General features: G+C 41.0%; 1 protein-coding gene across 1 annotated transcript in view; it reads left to right on the top strand.

Annotated features, from left to right (window-relative positions):
* The window catches only part of tut7 (terminal uridylyl transferase 7), a 65,963-nt gene that overhangs the window by 30,953 nt on the left and 16,278 nt on the right, over positions 1 to 18,732 (top strand). The window contains exons 13-20 of the mRNA XM_062050754.1: positions 2 to 642; positions 717 to 867; positions 3,843 to 3,929; positions 4,044 to 4,144; positions 11,637 to 11,694; positions 11,800 to 11,903; positions 11,976 to 12,065; positions 12,148 to 12,261. Of these exons, the coding sequence (XP_061906738.1) occupies positions 2 to 642; positions 717 to 867; positions 3,843 to 3,929; positions 4,044 to 4,144; positions 11,637 to 11,694; positions 11,800 to 11,903; positions 11,976 to 12,065; positions 12,148 to 12,261 (1,346 nt within the window). The remainder of the gene's footprint in view (position 1; positions 643 to 716; positions 868 to 3,842; positions 3,930 to 4,043; positions 4,145 to 11,636; positions 11,695 to 11,799; positions 11,904 to 11,975; positions 12,066 to 12,147; positions 12,262 to 18,732) is intronic.

The raw sequence follows: 18,732 nt of genomic DNA, 5'->3' as shown, positions 1-18,732 counted from the left end.
GACCCCTTTGCTGTAAAGAGGAATGTGGCCCGCTCTCTTAACAGCCAGCAAATGTATGACTACATCCTCCATTGCCTCAAAAGCACGTACAAGTACTTTGCACTGCCACTCAACACACCAGCAGGCAGGCATCAAAGACCCGCTAAAGGCACAAAGGAGTCACGAGAGGGTGAGGCGTGCCTTTCTGAGTTGAGCCGACTTAGCATCCAGTCCAGTCTCGCAAAAGCTGAAGAAAATGGCCCTGAAGACTCTGATTGCATCATTGAGGACGAGGAGGAAGTTGAAGATGGCAGTGACTCCGAAGGGGAGAAGGAAAAGGTAGACTTGGGCAAAAGCAGCTACTCTGAGGAGGAGGATGATGAAGATGTGGAGACGCATGTCAGATGTCACCTGGATAGTTTAACCACAGAGGATGAGGAGATTTTCCCTGTGGACGAGATCTCAGGAGAGGAGCTGCTGTCCGATGAGGAGGGTCCAGATTTGGACACACCTGTTTCAAATTGTGAGGAAGAAGAGGAGGGGGAGGAGTCTGTGCCTGCTGTTACCTCGCCTCTGTGTATAGACGACGCCGCTCAAAACAAAGAACACCCGCAGAACACAAAGTCCTATGAATTCACCAAGCAAGCTTTCACCAGAGGAAAAGTGTGTTTCACTTCATTGTACGAACAACACAATTCTAACCACATACTAAGTAAGTTTTGCGTCCTCCCTCTCAGCCACACCTGGTCGTGTGTAGCTTGTGCAAGCGTGATGGCCATCTGAAGAAAGACTGTCCAGATGATTTCAAGAGAGTGTCGCTGAAGCCTTTGCTGCCGATGACGCCAAACTTCCTCAGTGTACTTGACAAAGCCTGTGAGCAGTGCTACGGTAAGAACAAGTGTCCTTGTTTATTCTTATTCCGATCCTAAATATCAAATACTGTAAACACTCGTTTATGGCGGTTAATTAGTTTTAGGCCTTACCATGCTAAATACATTTCCGTATAGGATTTATTAATTATAAATTGATCCTTTTAAGGCAGCACTGTGGGACAGGGGTTATAGTACGTGTGCCTCACAATACAAAGGTCCTGGGTTCGATCCTGGCCTCAGGATCTTTCTGCGTGGAGTTTGCATGTTCTCCCCGTGACTGCGTGGGTTCCCTCCGGGTACCCCGGCTTCCTCCCACCTCCAAAGACATGCACCTGGGGATAGGTTGATTGGCAACACTAAATTGGCCCTAGTGTGTGAATGTGAGTGGGAATGTTGTCTGTCTATCTGTGTTGGCCCTGCGATGAGATGGGGACTTGTCCAGGGTGTACCCCGCCTTCTGCCCGAATGTAGCTGAGATAGGCTCCAGCACCCCCCGCGACCCCGAACGGGACAAGCTTTAGAAAATGGATGGATGGATGATCCTTTTAATAGCTAGAGCATTAAAAAAATGTTTGAGACCTTCTAGATCCGGTTTGAAACATTATGATGGTCCGCTAGACATTAAATAAAACCCCCCACACACACCTTTACACTTATTTGATCTAATTTAGTAATGCTGTGTGAGGCTGAGCCAATCAGTGGCCATAATACTGGACAGTGCACTCTTAGTTTTACAAATGGTTTTGAAGGGAGGAGCTGTTCATTTCAAAAAGCCGTTCAAATGACTGGCTCGTTAATACAGTTTTTGATTTAAACTGTATTTTTAATCAAGTAAACAATCACTGGTAGAAATGATGAGATAAGACATGGATCAGAATAATTTAAATCTATACAAATATTAACAAAAATTAGTCCAATGGTGGGAATTATCGAAATATCGACCATCATTTGTTTTTTGTTGTTTTAATTGTAAACATTCCATAAGGCTGTGCCATATCTCTTGGATTTGACAGTGACATCACTATTTAAAATGTTTCCCTCACCGAAAAACAAGTTGGTTGCACGACACCATTTTAACTAGGGGTGTGAGAAAAAATGTATTCGAATTCGAATCGCGATTCTCACGTTGTGCGATTCAGAATCGATTCTCATTTTTAAAATATACTTTTTTTTTTTCATTTATTTATTTAAAAAAAAAAAATTTTTAATTTTTTTTTTAATTAATCAATCCAACAAAACAATACACAGCAATACCATAACAATGCAATCCAATTCCAAAACCAAACCCGACCCAGCATCACTCAGAACTGCAATAAACAGAGCAATTGAGATGAGACACAAACACGACACAGAACAAACCAAACGTAGTGAAACAAAAATGAATATTATCAACAACAGTATCAATATTAGTTACAATTTCAACATAGCAGTGATTAAAAATCCCTCATTGACATTATCATTAGACATTTATAAAAAAAAAAAAAAAAGAACAATAGTGTCACAGTGGCTTACACTTGCATCACATCTCATAAGCTTGACAACACACTGTGTCCAATATTTTCACAAAGATAAAATAAGTCATATTTTTGGTTCATTTAATAGTTAAAACAAATTTACATTATTGCAATCAGTTGATAAAACATTGTCCTTTACAATTATAAAAGCTTTTTACAAAAATCTACTACTCTGCTTGCATGTCAGCAAACTGGGGTAGATCCTACTGAAATCCTATGCATTGAATGAATAATCATTTTGAATCGGGATAAAATCGTTTTTGAATCGAGAATTGTGTTGAATTGAAAAAAAAAAATCGATTTTGATTCGAATCGTGACCCCAAGAATTGATATTGAATCGAATCGTGGGACACCCAAAGATTCACAGCCCTAATTTTAACATTACAGAAAAAAATGCATAAATAAATAAGAATAAATTACTTCAGAACAATTAACCAGAAAAGTAAATCCAAATAAAATAATCCAAATAAAAATAATTTTAAAAAGTTATGCTCCCTGACTCATTTTCTAGTATCTGCATGTGCATTAAAAAACAGCTCCCAAACACACGACTTGCAAAGCAGTTCTCATCGTTCACTTGAAAAGAGCCGTTCAAAACATTTGATTCGTTTGCGAACATCACGTCTCTAGTTTTGGTCTCATCTAGTGTCTAATACTACCCATGTAGCCATTGTTTTGCTTGAAAAAGCTTAATTTGAGTCACAAAATAAGTACAATATGATTAAAAAATCTGCAATAGACTGAAGCCGTAAACTTCCAAGCGCTATGTGACGAGGGACGACTGTACTGAACTCTAATAAGTTAACCCGCTATATCTTAATGATGCACTGAATACATTAATTTCATTCTTGGTACACTGCTAATGTTCTGTTTTCATTTGTATCAGTACTCAAAATATCAACAGGGCCCAAGAATGTAGTCATTTTTACAAATGGCTCGCAGCTTATTCTAAGCATAAAACTAAGTCAGTCGAAAAATGTTAAATGTTAAGATAAATGATAAATGGGTTATACTTGTATAGCGCTTTTCTACCTTCAAGGTACTCAAAGCGCTTTGACAGTATTTCCACATTCACCCATTCACACACACATTCACACACTGATGGCGGGAGCTGCCATGCAAGGCGCTAACCAGCAGCCATCAGGAGCAAGGGTGAAGTGTCTTGCCCAAGGACACAACGGACGTGACTAGGATGGTAGAATCACACTGATATTAATAACTATTTGCTCTCTCGCCGAAAAACTTAAAGAATTGTTTTCCCAAAAGGTCTTAGTTCTACAATACATCAAGTTGACCTTTTTTTTGGATACAATTGGCTCTCACTGCTTTCCTTGTTATCATCATGTAGCCAACCGTAACTCATCAGAGATGATGCGATATGTATCTCCTATTTATTAACATTCAAATTAATTAGTTTTACTTATGAATGATATCCTCTAGTTTGACAGAAGTGTATGATTTGTGCCCTCATTCCAGTGGACTTTGCCCCAGATGATTTGGAATTGACGATTAGAGAGTGCATCATTCAAGATCTGGAAACCTTCGTCAGACGACAGTTCCCTGGTGAAGTAAACTCCTATCGACATTTTCTAATTTTTTAACTGGTCCATTACTCGATTTATTGAAGCGCAACTCAAATGTTTGCCCTACTAGATTTTTTGTTGTTGGTTTGAACAGGTGCTCGACTGCAGCTGTTTGGATCGTCCAAAAATGGTTTTGGCTTCCGGCAGAGCGACCTAGACATCTGCATGGTGCGGGACGGCCAGGACACCATCGATGTAAGTTATGTCACCACTTACAATATCCTATTAGGTTGAGATCAACTAATTTGGCATTCTGACGTCTATCGGCATCAGCCTTTTTTATTGGTATACATCAGCAGATACCATATACACACATGATAGCAGTATTTATAAAAAATAGTGAAATAGATAGTTATAACCACTGCTCAAGAACCAGTCAGTTTGCTCTGCGTGAGGAAAGTTTCCTTTTGGCGGAAACCCAATTTTCTTTCCAATTAATTTAGGAACTTAAAGTTTTTGCAGTGTTGCTTTGTTTGGCCTAGGAGAGGTTTTATTAGCTTGACTAGGGCTTTCGAAAGGTTGTATGTGATTGAGCCTATACTGTCAACAATTGGGCGGAGTGGAACGTCTTTTATGTATTTTAGGGGTGCCGTATATTCTGGGGGTGATACTGGCGGTTGGTACTAAAAAACTGTAGTTGTCCTTGTCTATTTTTCCCTCGTCCACTAATGGTTTTAGTAGAGTCTTCAGTTTTTTCTTTTTGTCTTCTGTCGGGTCGTTTTAAGTTGGGTTAGCTCGGTTGGTAGAGTGGCTGTGCCAGCAACTTGAGGGTTCCAGGATCGATCCCCGCTTCCACCATCCTAGTCACTGCCGTTGTGTCCTTGGGCAAGACACTTTACCCACCTGCTACCAGTGCCACCCACACTGGTTTAAAATGTAACTTAGATATTGGGTTTCACTAGAGAAAAGCGCTATATAAATATAATTCACTTCACTTCACTTTTTTAGAACTTCATATGTGTCTTTATCCTTCAGCATAGCTATCATTTGGCTTTCATATTGTTTTGTGTCCATAATGACTGTTGTCCTTCCTTTGTCTGCAGGTAGTACTTTTATTGTTTGTCTTTGGCTATTGACTGTATAGCTTTCCATTCTTCCCTACTGGTGTTTTTGTGTGTTATTTTGGCAGTCTACAGTATCCCTGCTACCTCGTTGCGCAAACCTGCTTTGTCAGAATCAGAATAGTTTTATTGCCATTGTTTGAGAACTGGTTCACAAACTTGGATTTTTTCTTGGTGCAACATAAAACACATATAACACAGATTTGGTAATAACAAGAGCTGTAACTGAGCTATCAGATCTTGTTATAGACTTAGGAGGAATTCCAGGAATTCAAGGAGCTACTGTTAGGAGTTATTGTTCATGTGCCTGATGGCCGAGGGGAAAAGCTGTTCAGGTGGCGGGAGGTGTGGGTCTGGATGGACCATAGTCTCCTGCCTGAGGGGAGAGGGGAGAATAGTTTGTGTCCAGGGTGAGAAGAGTCAGCTGTGATCCGACCCACACGCCGCCTGGTCCTGGAGGAGAACAAGTCCTGGAGGGATGGGAGCTTGCAGCCAATCAGCTTCTCGGCAGCACGTACGATGCGCTGCAGTCGATGCTTATCCTGGACTGTGGCGCCGGGGAACCACACAGTGATGGAGGAGGTCAGGATGGACTCGATGATGGCTGAGTAAAACTGCACCAGCATCTCGGTCAGCACCTTAAGTTTCCTCAGCTGCCGCAGGAAGTACATCCTCTGCTGGGCCTTCTTGATGAGAGAGCTGATGGTCGGCTCCCACTTGAGGTCTTGGATGATGGTGGTGCCTAAAAAACGGAAGGAGTCCACAATGGAGGCGGGGGTGGGAGAGTCAATCAGGGTGAGGGGGGATGGTGGGGCTGTGACTTTCCTGAAGTCCATGATCATCTACACTGTTTTCTGGGCGTTCAGCTCCAGGTTGTTGTGGCTGCACCAGGACGCCAGCCGGTCCACCTCTCTCCTGTAGGCGGACTCATCGCCATTCGAGATGAGCCCGATGAGGGTGGTGTCATCTGCAAACTTGAGCAGTTTTACGGACTGTTGACTGGAGGTGCAACAGTTTTATACAGGGAGAAGAGCCAGGGGGAGAGTACACAGCCCTGAGGAGTACCAGTGTTCGTGGTTCGACTGTCCCGAGACAATCTTCCCCAGCCGCACCTGCTGTCTTCGGCCTGTCAGGAAGTCAATGATCCAATTGCAGAGGGAGTCGGGCACGCTGAGCTGGTAGAGCTTGTCTCGTAGCAGTCCAGGGAGGATGGTGTTGAAGGCAGAGCTGAAGTCCACAAACAGGATCCTAGCGTAGGTTCCTGGGGAGTCCAGACGCTCCAGGATGAAGTGGAGGGCCAGGTTCACTGCATCATCCACAGACCTGTTGGCTCTGTAGGCGAACTGCAGTGGGTCCAGGAGGGGGGCGGTGATGTCCTTGAGGTGGCCCAGGACCAAGCGCTCAAAGGACTTCATGACCACAGACGTCAGCGCAACCGGCCTGTAGTTATTAAGTCCTGTGATCCGTGCTTTCTTGGGGACAGGGACAATGGTAGAGGTCTTAAAGCAGGACGGCACGCGGCATAGCTCCAGAGAGGTGTTAAAAATGTCAGTGAGACAGGCGCCAGCTGATCCGCACAGTGTCTGAGAGTGGAGGGGGAGACACCATTCGGCCCGGGGGCCTTCCGCGTATTCAGCTTCAAGAACTGCCGGCGTACATCCTCCTCTTGGATGGAGAGGGCCTTTACAGTCTTATGATGTTCTTGGAGTCCTGTGATGTCCTTTGAGTCCTTTAACTCCTTTAATGAAGTGCTGGCGTTGGTGGGGAGGGTGATGGTGGGGGGAGCAGAGCTCTGATGAGCTGAAGGCCGTTCATGACGACAGTAATGTGTGTTGAGGCCCTGAGCGAGAGTCCGGTCATTCAGGGCCTGGGGGGTTTTGGGCTTATAGTTGGTAAGGGCCCTTAGCCCTCTCCAAACGGCCACAGAATCATTGGAGCGGAACTGTTCCTGTAGACGGTTAGAGTACACAGATTTAGCTATCTCCACTTCCCTGTTGAAATGGTACTTCGATTCTCTGTAGGTACTCCGGTCCCCGCTTCTCCACGCAGACTCCTTTTTCTTGCGCAGCTGTCGGAGCTTGGGTGTGAACCAGGGCTTGTCGTTGCTATAACAAGCCCTGGTGCGCGCTGGAATGATGCGCGCCTCATTGAACTGTATGTATGAGGTCACAGTGTCCGTATACTCGTCCAGATTGTTCGTTGCCGCTCCAATTGCCTCCCTGTCTGTCGTCTCCCAACATGCACGCAGCTCTTCCACAGACTCGGCGGTGAAACACTTAATGGTCCTCATAACAGGTTTAGCCAGTTTCAGTCTCTGTCTGTATGAAGGGATTAAGTGCACCATCACGTGATCTGATAGTCCGAGAGCAGCGCCCGGGACTGCATGAAAAGCCTTGCTTATTTTAGTGTAGCAGTGATCCAAAGTGTTCTCCTCTCTGGTCGGGCATTTAATAAACTGCCTATTCTTGGGTAATTCCTGGCTCAAATTTCCCTTGTTAAAGTCACCAAGCACGATAACAAGAGAGTCCGGAAAAGACCGTTCCACATGTAAGATCTGTCCTGCACGTCCGCGCCGGGTGGGATGTAAACAGCCTCCAGAATGAATGAAATGATCTCACGCAGTGAGTAAAAGGGCTTACAGTGAATGAAAATATATTCCAGAGAAGGAGAGCAGTGTTTGGATATCACCGTCACGTCTGTACACCAGCTGTTGTTGATAAAGAAGCAGACTCCGCCGCCTCTTTTTTTGCCGGAGTGCCCCGCGTCTCGGTCCGCGCGGAGAAGATGAAAGCCCTCCAGTTGAACCACGCTGTCTGGGACACTTGCGCTCAGCCATGTCTCCGTGAAGCACAAAACACAAGATGAGGAAAAGTCCTTGTTCCTTCTCATCAGCAACGCTAGCTCGTCCATCTTGTTGGCAAGTGAGCGGACGTTGGAGAGAAAGATGCCTGGTAGAGACGTGCGTAATCCCCGTCCGCGAAGACGGACAAGGGCGCCCGCTCGCTTCCCTCTTCGGTGCGGTCTCCCTCTTTTGATCACAGAATGGACCAAATCCGCAATTGACGCTAAGATGACCGGTAACAAGTCCATAGGGATGATGGATCTGATGTTCAGTAGCTCTTCGCAAGTGTAAGAGCACCCGGACACACAATTTACGCACAAAAACAAACAAAACAGAGCGCACGAGAGCACTGAGGCAGCCTTCATGATGACAAACGTAAGTGTCACCTTGATCTGTTAATTTATGACATGCTATCTCTGTTGCTACGATGAATTATTCGTATGGGATGTTTATTGGGCTTGTGGCAAAGTTAAGACCACGAGACAGCACCTTGTTTTCAGTTGCTGTTAATTAGCGTTGTGAAAGGTTACATACCCATTTTTCTCTTTTTTCTGTGTTCCTTCTCCTTTTTTCGCTGAGGTTAGCTTCTCAAGTTTTCTGATATGACGGTATTTTGTTGTCTTGAATTTCTTCTCGTGCTCACGTTGTAGATGTTCATTCATTATCCGTTCGGTTTCCATGTCCAGGGGGAAACGTTGTTTAAATCCACTCCTTTTCTCGGTTAACTGCTCTTCTATGTTGTTGATCTTGTTCACCGTGCATCATATTCTTTCTCTCACCAAAGCATTTCGTGCTTTTCTTACAATTCGTTCCGCATTCGTCGTCGGAATTGGATTTTTTATCCCCAAGCTTGTTGGAACAACTTTCAACGTAATGTGAATCTCAGCTGGTTGCGGAAGCGGGCCAGTTTGTGTTCCAGTTGTTCCAAACAACGGAATTATTTGACACTATACTGTCCATGGCTTTACGTAGTATGTTGAAGGGGTTCATTTAGCCCACTGATGTGTATTTTTAAATACACATCAGTAGGCTAAATGAACCTCTTCAACAACGTCTTTTCCTACTTATTTCAGCAAGACAATGCCAAGACACGTGTTACAACAGCGTTGCTTCATAGTAAGAGAGTGCGGGTACTAGACTGGCCTGCCTGTAGTCCAGACCGGTCTCCCATTGAAAATGTGTGGCGCATTATGAAGCGTAATATACGACAACGGAGACCCCGGACTGTTGAACAACTTAAGCTGTACATCAAGCAAGAATAGGAAATAATTCCACCTGAAAAGCTTAAAAAATTGGATCTCCTCAGTTCCCAAACGTTTACGGAGTGTTGTTAAAAGTAAAGGCCATGTAACACAGTGGTAAAAATGCCCCTGTGACAACTTTTTTACAATGTGTTGCTGCCATTAAATTCTAAGTTAACGATTATTGGCACAAAAAAAAATATTTTCTAAATTCAAACATTAAATTGAATTCAATTGAATATAGGTTGAAAAGGATTTGCAAATCATTGTATTCTGTTTTTATATACGATTTACACAATGTGCCAACTTCACTAGTTTTTGGTTTTGTATTAAAGGCCTACTGAAATGAATTTTTTTTATTTAAACGGGGATAGCAGATCTATTCTATGTGTCATACTTGATCATTTCGCGATATTGCCATATTTTTGCTGAAAGGATTTAGTATAGAACAACGATGATAAAGATTGCAACTTTTGGTATCTGATAAAAAAAAGGCTTGCCCCTACCGGAAGTAGCGTGACGTAGTCAGTTGAACATATACGCAAAGTTCCCTATTGTTTACAATGATGGCCGCATGAAGTGAGAGAGATTCGGACCGAGAAAGCGACAATTTCCCCATTAATTTGAGCGAGGATGAAAGATTTGTGGATGAGTAAAGTGCAAGTGAAGGACTAGTGGGGAGTTGAAGCTATTCAGATAGGGAAGATGCTGTGAGAGCCGGGGGTGACCTGATATTCAGCTGGGAATGACTACAACAGTAAATAAACACAAGACATATATATACTCTATTAGCCACAACACAACCAGGCTTATATTTAATATGCCACAAATTAATCCTGCATAAAAACACCTGCGTGTTTGTTACGCTAGCTCCTAGCTCCTCTGCTAGCTCCTAGCTCCATAGAACACGCCAATACAATTCAAACACCTGATCAACACACACAATCACTCAGCCCAAAAGACCGTTCACCTAACCCAAGGTTCATAAAGCTTATATATTTTTAAAAAGTTACGTACGTGACGCGCACATACGGTCAAGCTATGAAATGTTTAGCAGCCAAGGCTGCATACTCACGGTACCTGATATTCAGCTGGGAATGACTACAACAGTAAATAAACACAAGACATATATATACTCTATTAGCCACAACACAACCAGGCTTATATTTAATATGCCACAAATTAATCCTGCATAAAAACACCTGCGTGTTTGTTATGCTAGCTCCTAGCTCCTATGCTAGCTCCTAGCTCCATAGAACACGCCAATACAATTCAAACACCTGATCAACACACACAATCACTCAGCCCAAAAGACCGTTCACCTAACCCAAGGTTCATAAAGCTTATATATTTTTAAAAAGTTACGTACATACGCAAAAAAAAAGTTGCGCACATACGGTCAAGCGATCAAATGTTTAGAAGCCAAAGCTGCATACTCACAGTAGCACGTCTGCGTCTTTGTCATCCAAATCAAAGTAATCCTGGTAAGAGTCTGTGTTGTCCCAGTTCTCTACAGGCGTCTGTGTATCGAAGTCAAAAGTCCTCCTGGTTAGAGTCTCTGTTATCCGAGTTCTTCCATCTTGACTGCATCTTTCGGGAATGTAAACAAAGAAGCGCCGGCTGTGTACTGTTGTTGCTGACTACGTTCGAAAAATACGTCCATTTCGCACCGACAACTTTCTTCTTTGCTTGCTCAGCTTCCTTCTCCATAATGCAATGAACATGATTGCAACAGGTTCACGAACACAGATGTCCAGAATACTGTGGAATTATGAAATGAAAACAGAGCTTTTTCGTATTGGCTTCAATGTGGAAGGCATACCCGTGTTCGCCGGGCTACGTCACGCGCATACGTCATCCTCAGAGGCGTTTCGAACCGGAAGTTTAGCGGCAAATTTAAAATGTCACTTTATAAGTTAACCCGGCCGTATTGGCATGTGTTATAATGTTAAGATTTCATCATTGATGTATAAACTATCAGACTGCGTGGTCGGTAGTAGTGGGTTTCAGTAGGCCTTTAATTCCATGAACTGCCATAAAATTGAGTAGATGGCGAGAGTTTGTGATGTAGAGAAATCCCATGTTTTACAATTTTTCCGAGATATACCATAATTTAAAATGCAAATGCTAATGCTCTTCTGACCCACATCATTAGACTCGCGTAGTAAATGTGTTTGTGAAATTCCCTGATGTTTTTTGGTGGTAAATTAACCACAATATTAGCGCTGCATAAAACATTAAGTCGCTACCGATAAGACGTTGCTTAGAAAATAATGTTAAAAAAGCCGCAAAAAGCCTTGTCTAGCCGTTTACTGACGTATACTATTAATGTTTTGTTTACTTTTTCTACAAATTAATATTGGTTCCAAAATTCAGTTATCTGCCTCTTTAACAACTAATATTCGGCATTGGTCCTGAAAAAACCATATCGGTTGGTATCTATTAATAGGTACTGCAAGTGTCATTAGTGGATTTTCTTGTTGCAAGTAAAAAAAAAAAAGTAGCAATATGTTTTATTTTGAATCTTTCCGATGTCTCTACAGGATGTTGACTGCATCAATGTAATTGAACGTCTTGCCAAGCTTCTGAGGAAACACCCTGGTATGAAGCAACAATCTTCGTCTTTAAATTATTTGATTATTCAGGCAAACAACTTTTCACAAAATAGAACTTTGCCATCCACTCATCTCATCATAATCCTTACAGATTTGAAGAACATTCTGCCCATCACTACAGCTAAAGTCCCCATTGTAAAGTTCTACCATGCTCGCACCGGCCTGGAGGGAGACATCAGCCTCTACAACACACTGGTAGGAAATCCCCACCCGCCATAAAATAAGCAATTTAATACATTTTTTTCAATCGAAACATTTCTTCCTCAGGCTCTGTACAACACGCGCCTGCTGGCGTTATACGCCGCAATTGACAGGAGGGTGAAGATTCTCTGCTACGTCATGAAGGTGTTTGCCAAGGTTCGTATGCTGCACAACGCAAGCTGGAATGTAGCATTTGCTGCTTTTTGTACGATTGTAATTTTTCTGTGTTGCATTTCAGATGTGCGACATTGGGGACGCGTCACGTGGCAGTCTCTCGTCTTATGCCTACACTCTCATGGTACTCTTCTTCCTCCAGCAGAGGGATCCGCCTCTTATACCTGTACTGCAAGAGGTAAACATACCTTTTTTCATGCTTACTTTGGTCTCTGGTTTTGTCTTAATTAGGGCTGGGCGATCTGGGGGGAAAGAGACAATTAACTTTTTCATGTCATCCAATCTTGATTAGTTGGTTCAAATTTTTTTTAACATACTGCGAAATAACAAAGCAGATATATTTCAAACTTGTAGTCAACTGTAGGGTTGTCTCGATAACAAAATGTATTTTGATACTTTTCGAAATAAACGGGACCACAAAAAATGGCATTGTTGGCTTAATTTTTACAAAAAATCTTAGGGTACATTAAACATACAGTATGTTTATTATTGCAATCAAAGAACAAATGTGTCCTTGAATAAATTATGGAACATACAAGACAACTTGTCTTGTAGTAGTAAGTAAACAAACAAAGGCTCCTAATTTGTCTGCTGACGTATGCAGTAACATCTTGTCATTTATCATTCTATTATTTTGTCAACATTATGAAGGACAAGCTGTAAAAATGTATTATTAATCCACTTGTTCATTTACTGTTAATATCTAGTTATTTCCCGTTTAAACATGTTCTATCTACACTTCTGTTAAAATGTAATAGTCACTTATTCTTCTGTTGTTTGTATACTTTACATTAGTTTTGGATGATACCACAAATTTAGGTATCGATCCGATACCAAGTAGTTACAGGGTCATACATTAGTCATAATTTAAGTTCTCATATGTCCAGGGACGTATTTCCTGAGTTTATGAATATAATATTAATCAAAAAAATGTAAAAAAAGATTTTGTGACGATAAAAAATATTGATGTAATCATAGTAGTATCGACTAGATGCACTCTTGTACTTGGTATCATTACAGTCGATGTCCGGGGTAGATCCACCCATGGCAGTTTACATTGTAACGCCGGTGAGCTATTGTATCCTCCTACGGTGTGTAGTGAAGCATGTTTAGCTATTCCTGCAGGGATGATACTTGTAAAAAACGTACTTTATTTGTCGCCATGGAGACGAGGATTAGTCATTTAGAAGTAGCTAAAACAATGCCGACTGCGGATGGACGTTAGCTGCTAGCTAGCTAGCCATGTTTTAAAGCACCTCTTCCTGTGGGCGTTCCAGTGTTATAGCTTCACCTTTATCTTTCGTTTTTAAGCCAAAATGCGTCTATTCTCTCTTTTCTGTCTACACACTGTGTCTGCTTGTAAGTACTCTGTTACTGTGCGCTGCCGAACATGCTCCTCTGCTCGTAAAACCAGCAATGTCACCACGTGACAAAGACGCGCCGTCATGCCTGTAAAAAAATATATATATACCGTATATGGCGAACTGGTACTTTTCAAACAGAGTATAGTAGTAGTACCGTTTTTGATTCATTAGTACCGCGATACTATACTAGTACCGGTATACCGTACAACCCTAATCAATTGTAAAACAAAGGTAAATGGTCCTGTTGGGGATAATTAAGAGATTTTAAAATGTAATTTTCTATACATTCACTGTACAAACCTACATAGACACATACTGTACATATACATTCACTGTACAAACATACATATACACATTCTGTACATATACATTCACTGTTCAAACATACATACCGCATTTTTCGGACTATAAGTCGCTCCGGGGTGTAAGTCGTACCGGCCGAAAATGCATATTGTTGTCTCTTTGTCTTATCCCCCTCTTGTCCCCGCAATTTCCCCCTCTGTCTTAATTTTTTTCTCTTTCTATCCCCTCCTGCTCCGGCCCGGCTGCACCAAATAATAATATAAATCCATTTGATAAAGTCAAATACAAAAAAGGCAACAAGAGAAGTATCTCACACCTCTCTTTTGTAAAGTAAATCTGTACAGCCGATATGGGTATCTACATCAACATAATGATTTGCCTGAGTAGCTGTAAAAAGGACAAAAAAATAAATAAAATAAAATGGGATTTTCAAATTATGACACTTTGTACGCTGTTAGCATCATTGTTACGTGCAAATATACAGCATTCTTGAGTGTGCTAAAAAAAATCGATTCACATCCAAATCGCGATTTTTATTTATTCCAATTCTAAATCGATTCATAATTTTAAAAAATGTATTTGAAAAAAAATACAAAAATAAGTACCGTATTTTTCGGAGTATAAGTCGCTCCGGAGTATAAGTCGCACTGGCCGAAAATGCGTAATAAAGAAGGAAAAAAACATATATAAGTCGCACTGGAGTATGTCGCATTTTTTGGGGAAATTTATTTGATAAAACCCAACACCAAGAATAGACATTTGAAAGGCAATTTAAAATAAATAAAGAATAGTGAACAACAGGCTGAATAAGTGTACGTTATATGACGCATAAATAACCAACTGAGAACGTTCCTGGTATGTTAACGTAACATATTATGGTAAGTCATTCAAATAACTATAACATATAGAACATGCTATACGTTTACCAAACAATCTGTCACTCCTAATCGCTAAATCCCATGAAATCTTATACGTCTAGTCTCTTACGTGAATGAGCTGAATAATATTATTTGATATTTTACGGTAATGTGTTAATAATTTCACACAAGTCGCTCCTGAGTATAAGTCGCACCCCCGGCCAAACTATGAAAAAAAACTGCGACTTATAGTCCGAAAAATACGATATACACATACTGTACATATACATTCACTGAACAAACATACATATACACATACTGTACATATACAAGCACATATGCATACATGCACCATATTTTAACAATGTTGCCCGAGGGGAAACTGGGTAACACATGGCACACTGACGAAGCTTAACCTATTGTTACTATAGAAATCTACAAGGTTAATACAGTTCGCTTCTCTTTCTTCCCCTCCATTTATCGGCTTTCTTTTGTATTTCAAGTTATCGTTACATACCGTATTTTCCGCAATATAAGGAGCTCATAAAACCCTCCAATTTTGTCAAAAGCTGACAGTGCGCCTTATAATCCGGTGCGCCTTATATATGGACCAATATTGAGCCACAACAAACTTAAACTTCATTTTCATAAAGTTTAGGTCTCGCAACTACGGTAAACAGCCGCCAACTTCTTTTTCCCCGTAGAAGAAGCCGCTGACTTAATTTCCCCCCGTAGAAGAAGAAGTTATTCTTCTATGGTAAGCAGCTGCCCCCGTAGAAAAAGAAGCACGCGGTGCATGCTCGGATACATGACGTTTCATTTCCATTTGTGTGTTTATGTAAAGACCTCAAAATGTCTCCTATTAAGAGACACGCTTACGATGCAGAGTTTAAACTCAAAGCGATCAGTCACGCAGCAGAACACGGGATGACAGAAGGCGAACACACGTTCACCAAGACAGGGAGACAGCGCCAACGACATACGCCACTATCTGCCAGTGGATCGTAAATGCCTGGGCTGATGTATCAGTCTCCACTGTGGTCCGAGCTTTCAGGAAGGCAGGAATTGTCACTGAACTGCTAGACAACAGCAGCGACACTGACTCCATTAATGACGACTTCGACGAGACGGAGCCGGGCATTTTGGATGCCGTATTCGCCCAACTGTTTTATTCGGACACTGAAGAAGAAGAATTCGAGCGATTCGTGGATGAGGAATAACTTCATAAAGTGAGCTTTACATGTTTATTTTGTGTGTTGTGTTGTGTGACATTAACGTTTGAGCAACGTTGAGTTATTGATATATTGTTATTGCTCTGCACTGTTTCGAGTGTTACTATATTGTGATTGCACTAACGTTTGATTTACCGTAACACGAGTAAATCAGCTGTTTATTCATTTTGGGAGTGAACAGAGTTGTGAGAACGCTGGTTTGTAATCTATTAATAACATTTGACTGACCTATCTGACTGTTTTGTTGACATTCCCTTTAGCGCAGCTCCATCTAATGGATGCATAGGTGGGCCTATATATGAACAAAGTTTTGAAATATGCCATTCATTGAAGGTGCGCCTTATAATCCAGTGCGCCTTATAGTGCGGAAAATACGGTATATGTTAGGGATGTCCCGATCCAGGTTTTTGCACTTCCGATCCGATACCGATGTTGTTTTTGCACTTCCGATACGATACCGGCCTATCCGAGCATGTATTAAAGTTTAAAGTTATTTAGCCTACTTAGTTGTCAGATTCATGTTGAAAAGGGTTTTAGTACTCTTGATAACAACTAGCCAGCTGAATTAGGTGAGTTTAAACAATACACAATGGTTGGTAACAAGAAACTGACCTGTGTATTCAAGGATAAACACAAAATAGACAATTATACATGACAAAACAGAAATGGCATCATTGAACTAGGGCTGGGCGATATGGCCTTTTTTTAATATCGCAATATTTTAAGGCCATATCGCGATAGACGATATATATGTGGATATTTTGCCTTAGCCTTGAATGATGCATATAATCACAGCAGTATGATGATTCTATGTGTCTACATTAAAACATTCTTCTTCATACTGCATTAATATATGCTACTTTGAAACTTTCATGCAGAGAAGGAAATCACAACTAAAAAAATAACTATTTTTTTCATACTCTGTTGATCTGGAAATGTTTGCCTCTGCCTTTTGATGGTGTGGGCGTGTGGCACCGAATGGAGATGTTGACGTGCAGAGTTTCAAACACTCTTCATTCTCTAGCAGGGGACTTTTCAAATGATGCTACATATTAGCAGTAATGCTACTTTTTATAGCAACGCTTTTGCTCCACACTTGACGAATCACGGTTGTCTGTTCGACATATTCCCACTTGAAGCCAAACCACCGCCAGACGATGGACCCCCTGCTGTTTTTTGGGGGAATTAATTTATTCTTCCTTTATTTGTATTACCACTCGCACGGCTGCGCTAGCATCACAGCTAACGTTAGCCATGCTGCTACCTCTCTGCTGGGAGAGGGCGTATACGTATGTGACGTATGACGTGACAGTATGTGACGTGTGTAAGAAGGTGCGCTTGCTGTCTGTAAGAAGGAGACACAGGAAAGAGTGAGAAGAGCCTGTCGTGTAATGCCAGCAGCTAAAAGCAACTGCGTGAGAACGTATACTCGAATATCACGATATAGTCATTTTCTATATCGCACAGAGACAGCTGACATTTTTACCGGTAACTTTTAATTCACATGGCCGTCTTAACGGTTAGGACACAGACCTGTGGATGTGTTGAAGGTGTGCTGGAAAATGCGGAATGGAAATTAGGGAGTAGCAAAAAAGTGGAATGTATTATTTAAATCGGTGCGTTGGAAAACAAGGACCGGAATTTTTTTTTAAACTGGATCTAGATCGGCATTTTCCCATGCCTTGACAATACGCATTTTTTGGCAAATATCTGCGGCCGATCCGATCCAAATATCGGATCGGGACAACCCTAGTATATGTATTGTTGCATTTGAAACAATTGTATTGCTGATAATAGAGGTAATTATTGTTGTTATTCATTATCAATAGTGCTATTTCTATTGGTATTTGTATTGCTCCATTTGTAGTGTAATAATGCTCATTGTCATTTCTGTTATTAATATTTATTTCACTTTTACCATCATATTTGTACATATCCTATTTGCTGATGCTGTTCTGTTGTTGTTGTGTTTGTTGTTGTTGTCTCTTTGTCTTATCCCCCTCTTGTCCCCGCAATTTCCCCCTCTGTCTTAATTTTTTTCTCTTTCTATCCCCTCCTGCTCCGGCCCGGCTGCACCAAATAATAATATAAATCCATTTGATAAAGTCAAATACAAAAAAGGCAACAAGAGAAGTATCTCACACCTCTCTTTTGTAAAGTAAATCTGTACAGCCGATATGGGTATCTACATCAACATAATGATTTGCCTGAGTAGCTGTAAAAAGGACAAAAAAATAAATAAAATAAAATGTGATTTTCAAATTATGACACTTTGTACGCTGTTAGCATCATTGTTACGTGCAAATATACAGCATTCTTGAGTGTGCTAAAAAAAATCGATTCACATCCAAATCGCGATTTTTATTTATTCCAATTCTAAATCGATTCATAATTTTAAAAAATGTATTTGAAAAAAAATACAAAAATAAGTACCGTATTTTTCGGAGTATAAGTCGCTCCGGAGTATAAGTCGCACTGGCCGAAAATGCGTAATAAAGAAGGAAAAAAACATATATAAGTCGCACTGGAGTATAAGTCGCATTTTTTGGGGAAATTTATTTGATAAAACCCAACACCAAGAATAGACATTTGAAAGGCAATTTAAAATAAATAAAGAATAGTGAACAACAGGCTGAATAAGTGTACGTTATATGACGCATAAATAACCAACTGAGAACGTGCCTGGTATGTTAACGTAACATATTATGGTAAGAGTCATTCAAATAACTATAACATATAGAACATGCTATACGTTTACCAAACAATCTGTCACTCCTAATCGCTAAATCCCATGAAATCATATACGTATAGTCTCTTACGTGAATGAGCTAAATAATGTTATTTGATATTTTACGGTAATGTGTTAATAATTTCACACATAAGTTGCTCCTGA

This window comes from Entelurus aequoreus, linkage group LG06, assembly GCF_033978785.1.
Source record: "Entelurus aequoreus isolate RoL-2023_Sb linkage group LG06, RoL_Eaeq_v1.1, whole genome shotgun sequence".
Classification (NCBI taxonomy): domain Eukaryota; kingdom Metazoa; phylum Chordata; class Actinopteri; order Syngnathiformes; family Syngnathidae; genus Entelurus; species Entelurus aequoreus.
Note: the sequence above shows the minus strand (reverse complement) of the source record. Positions and strands in the feature narration are given on the sequence as shown.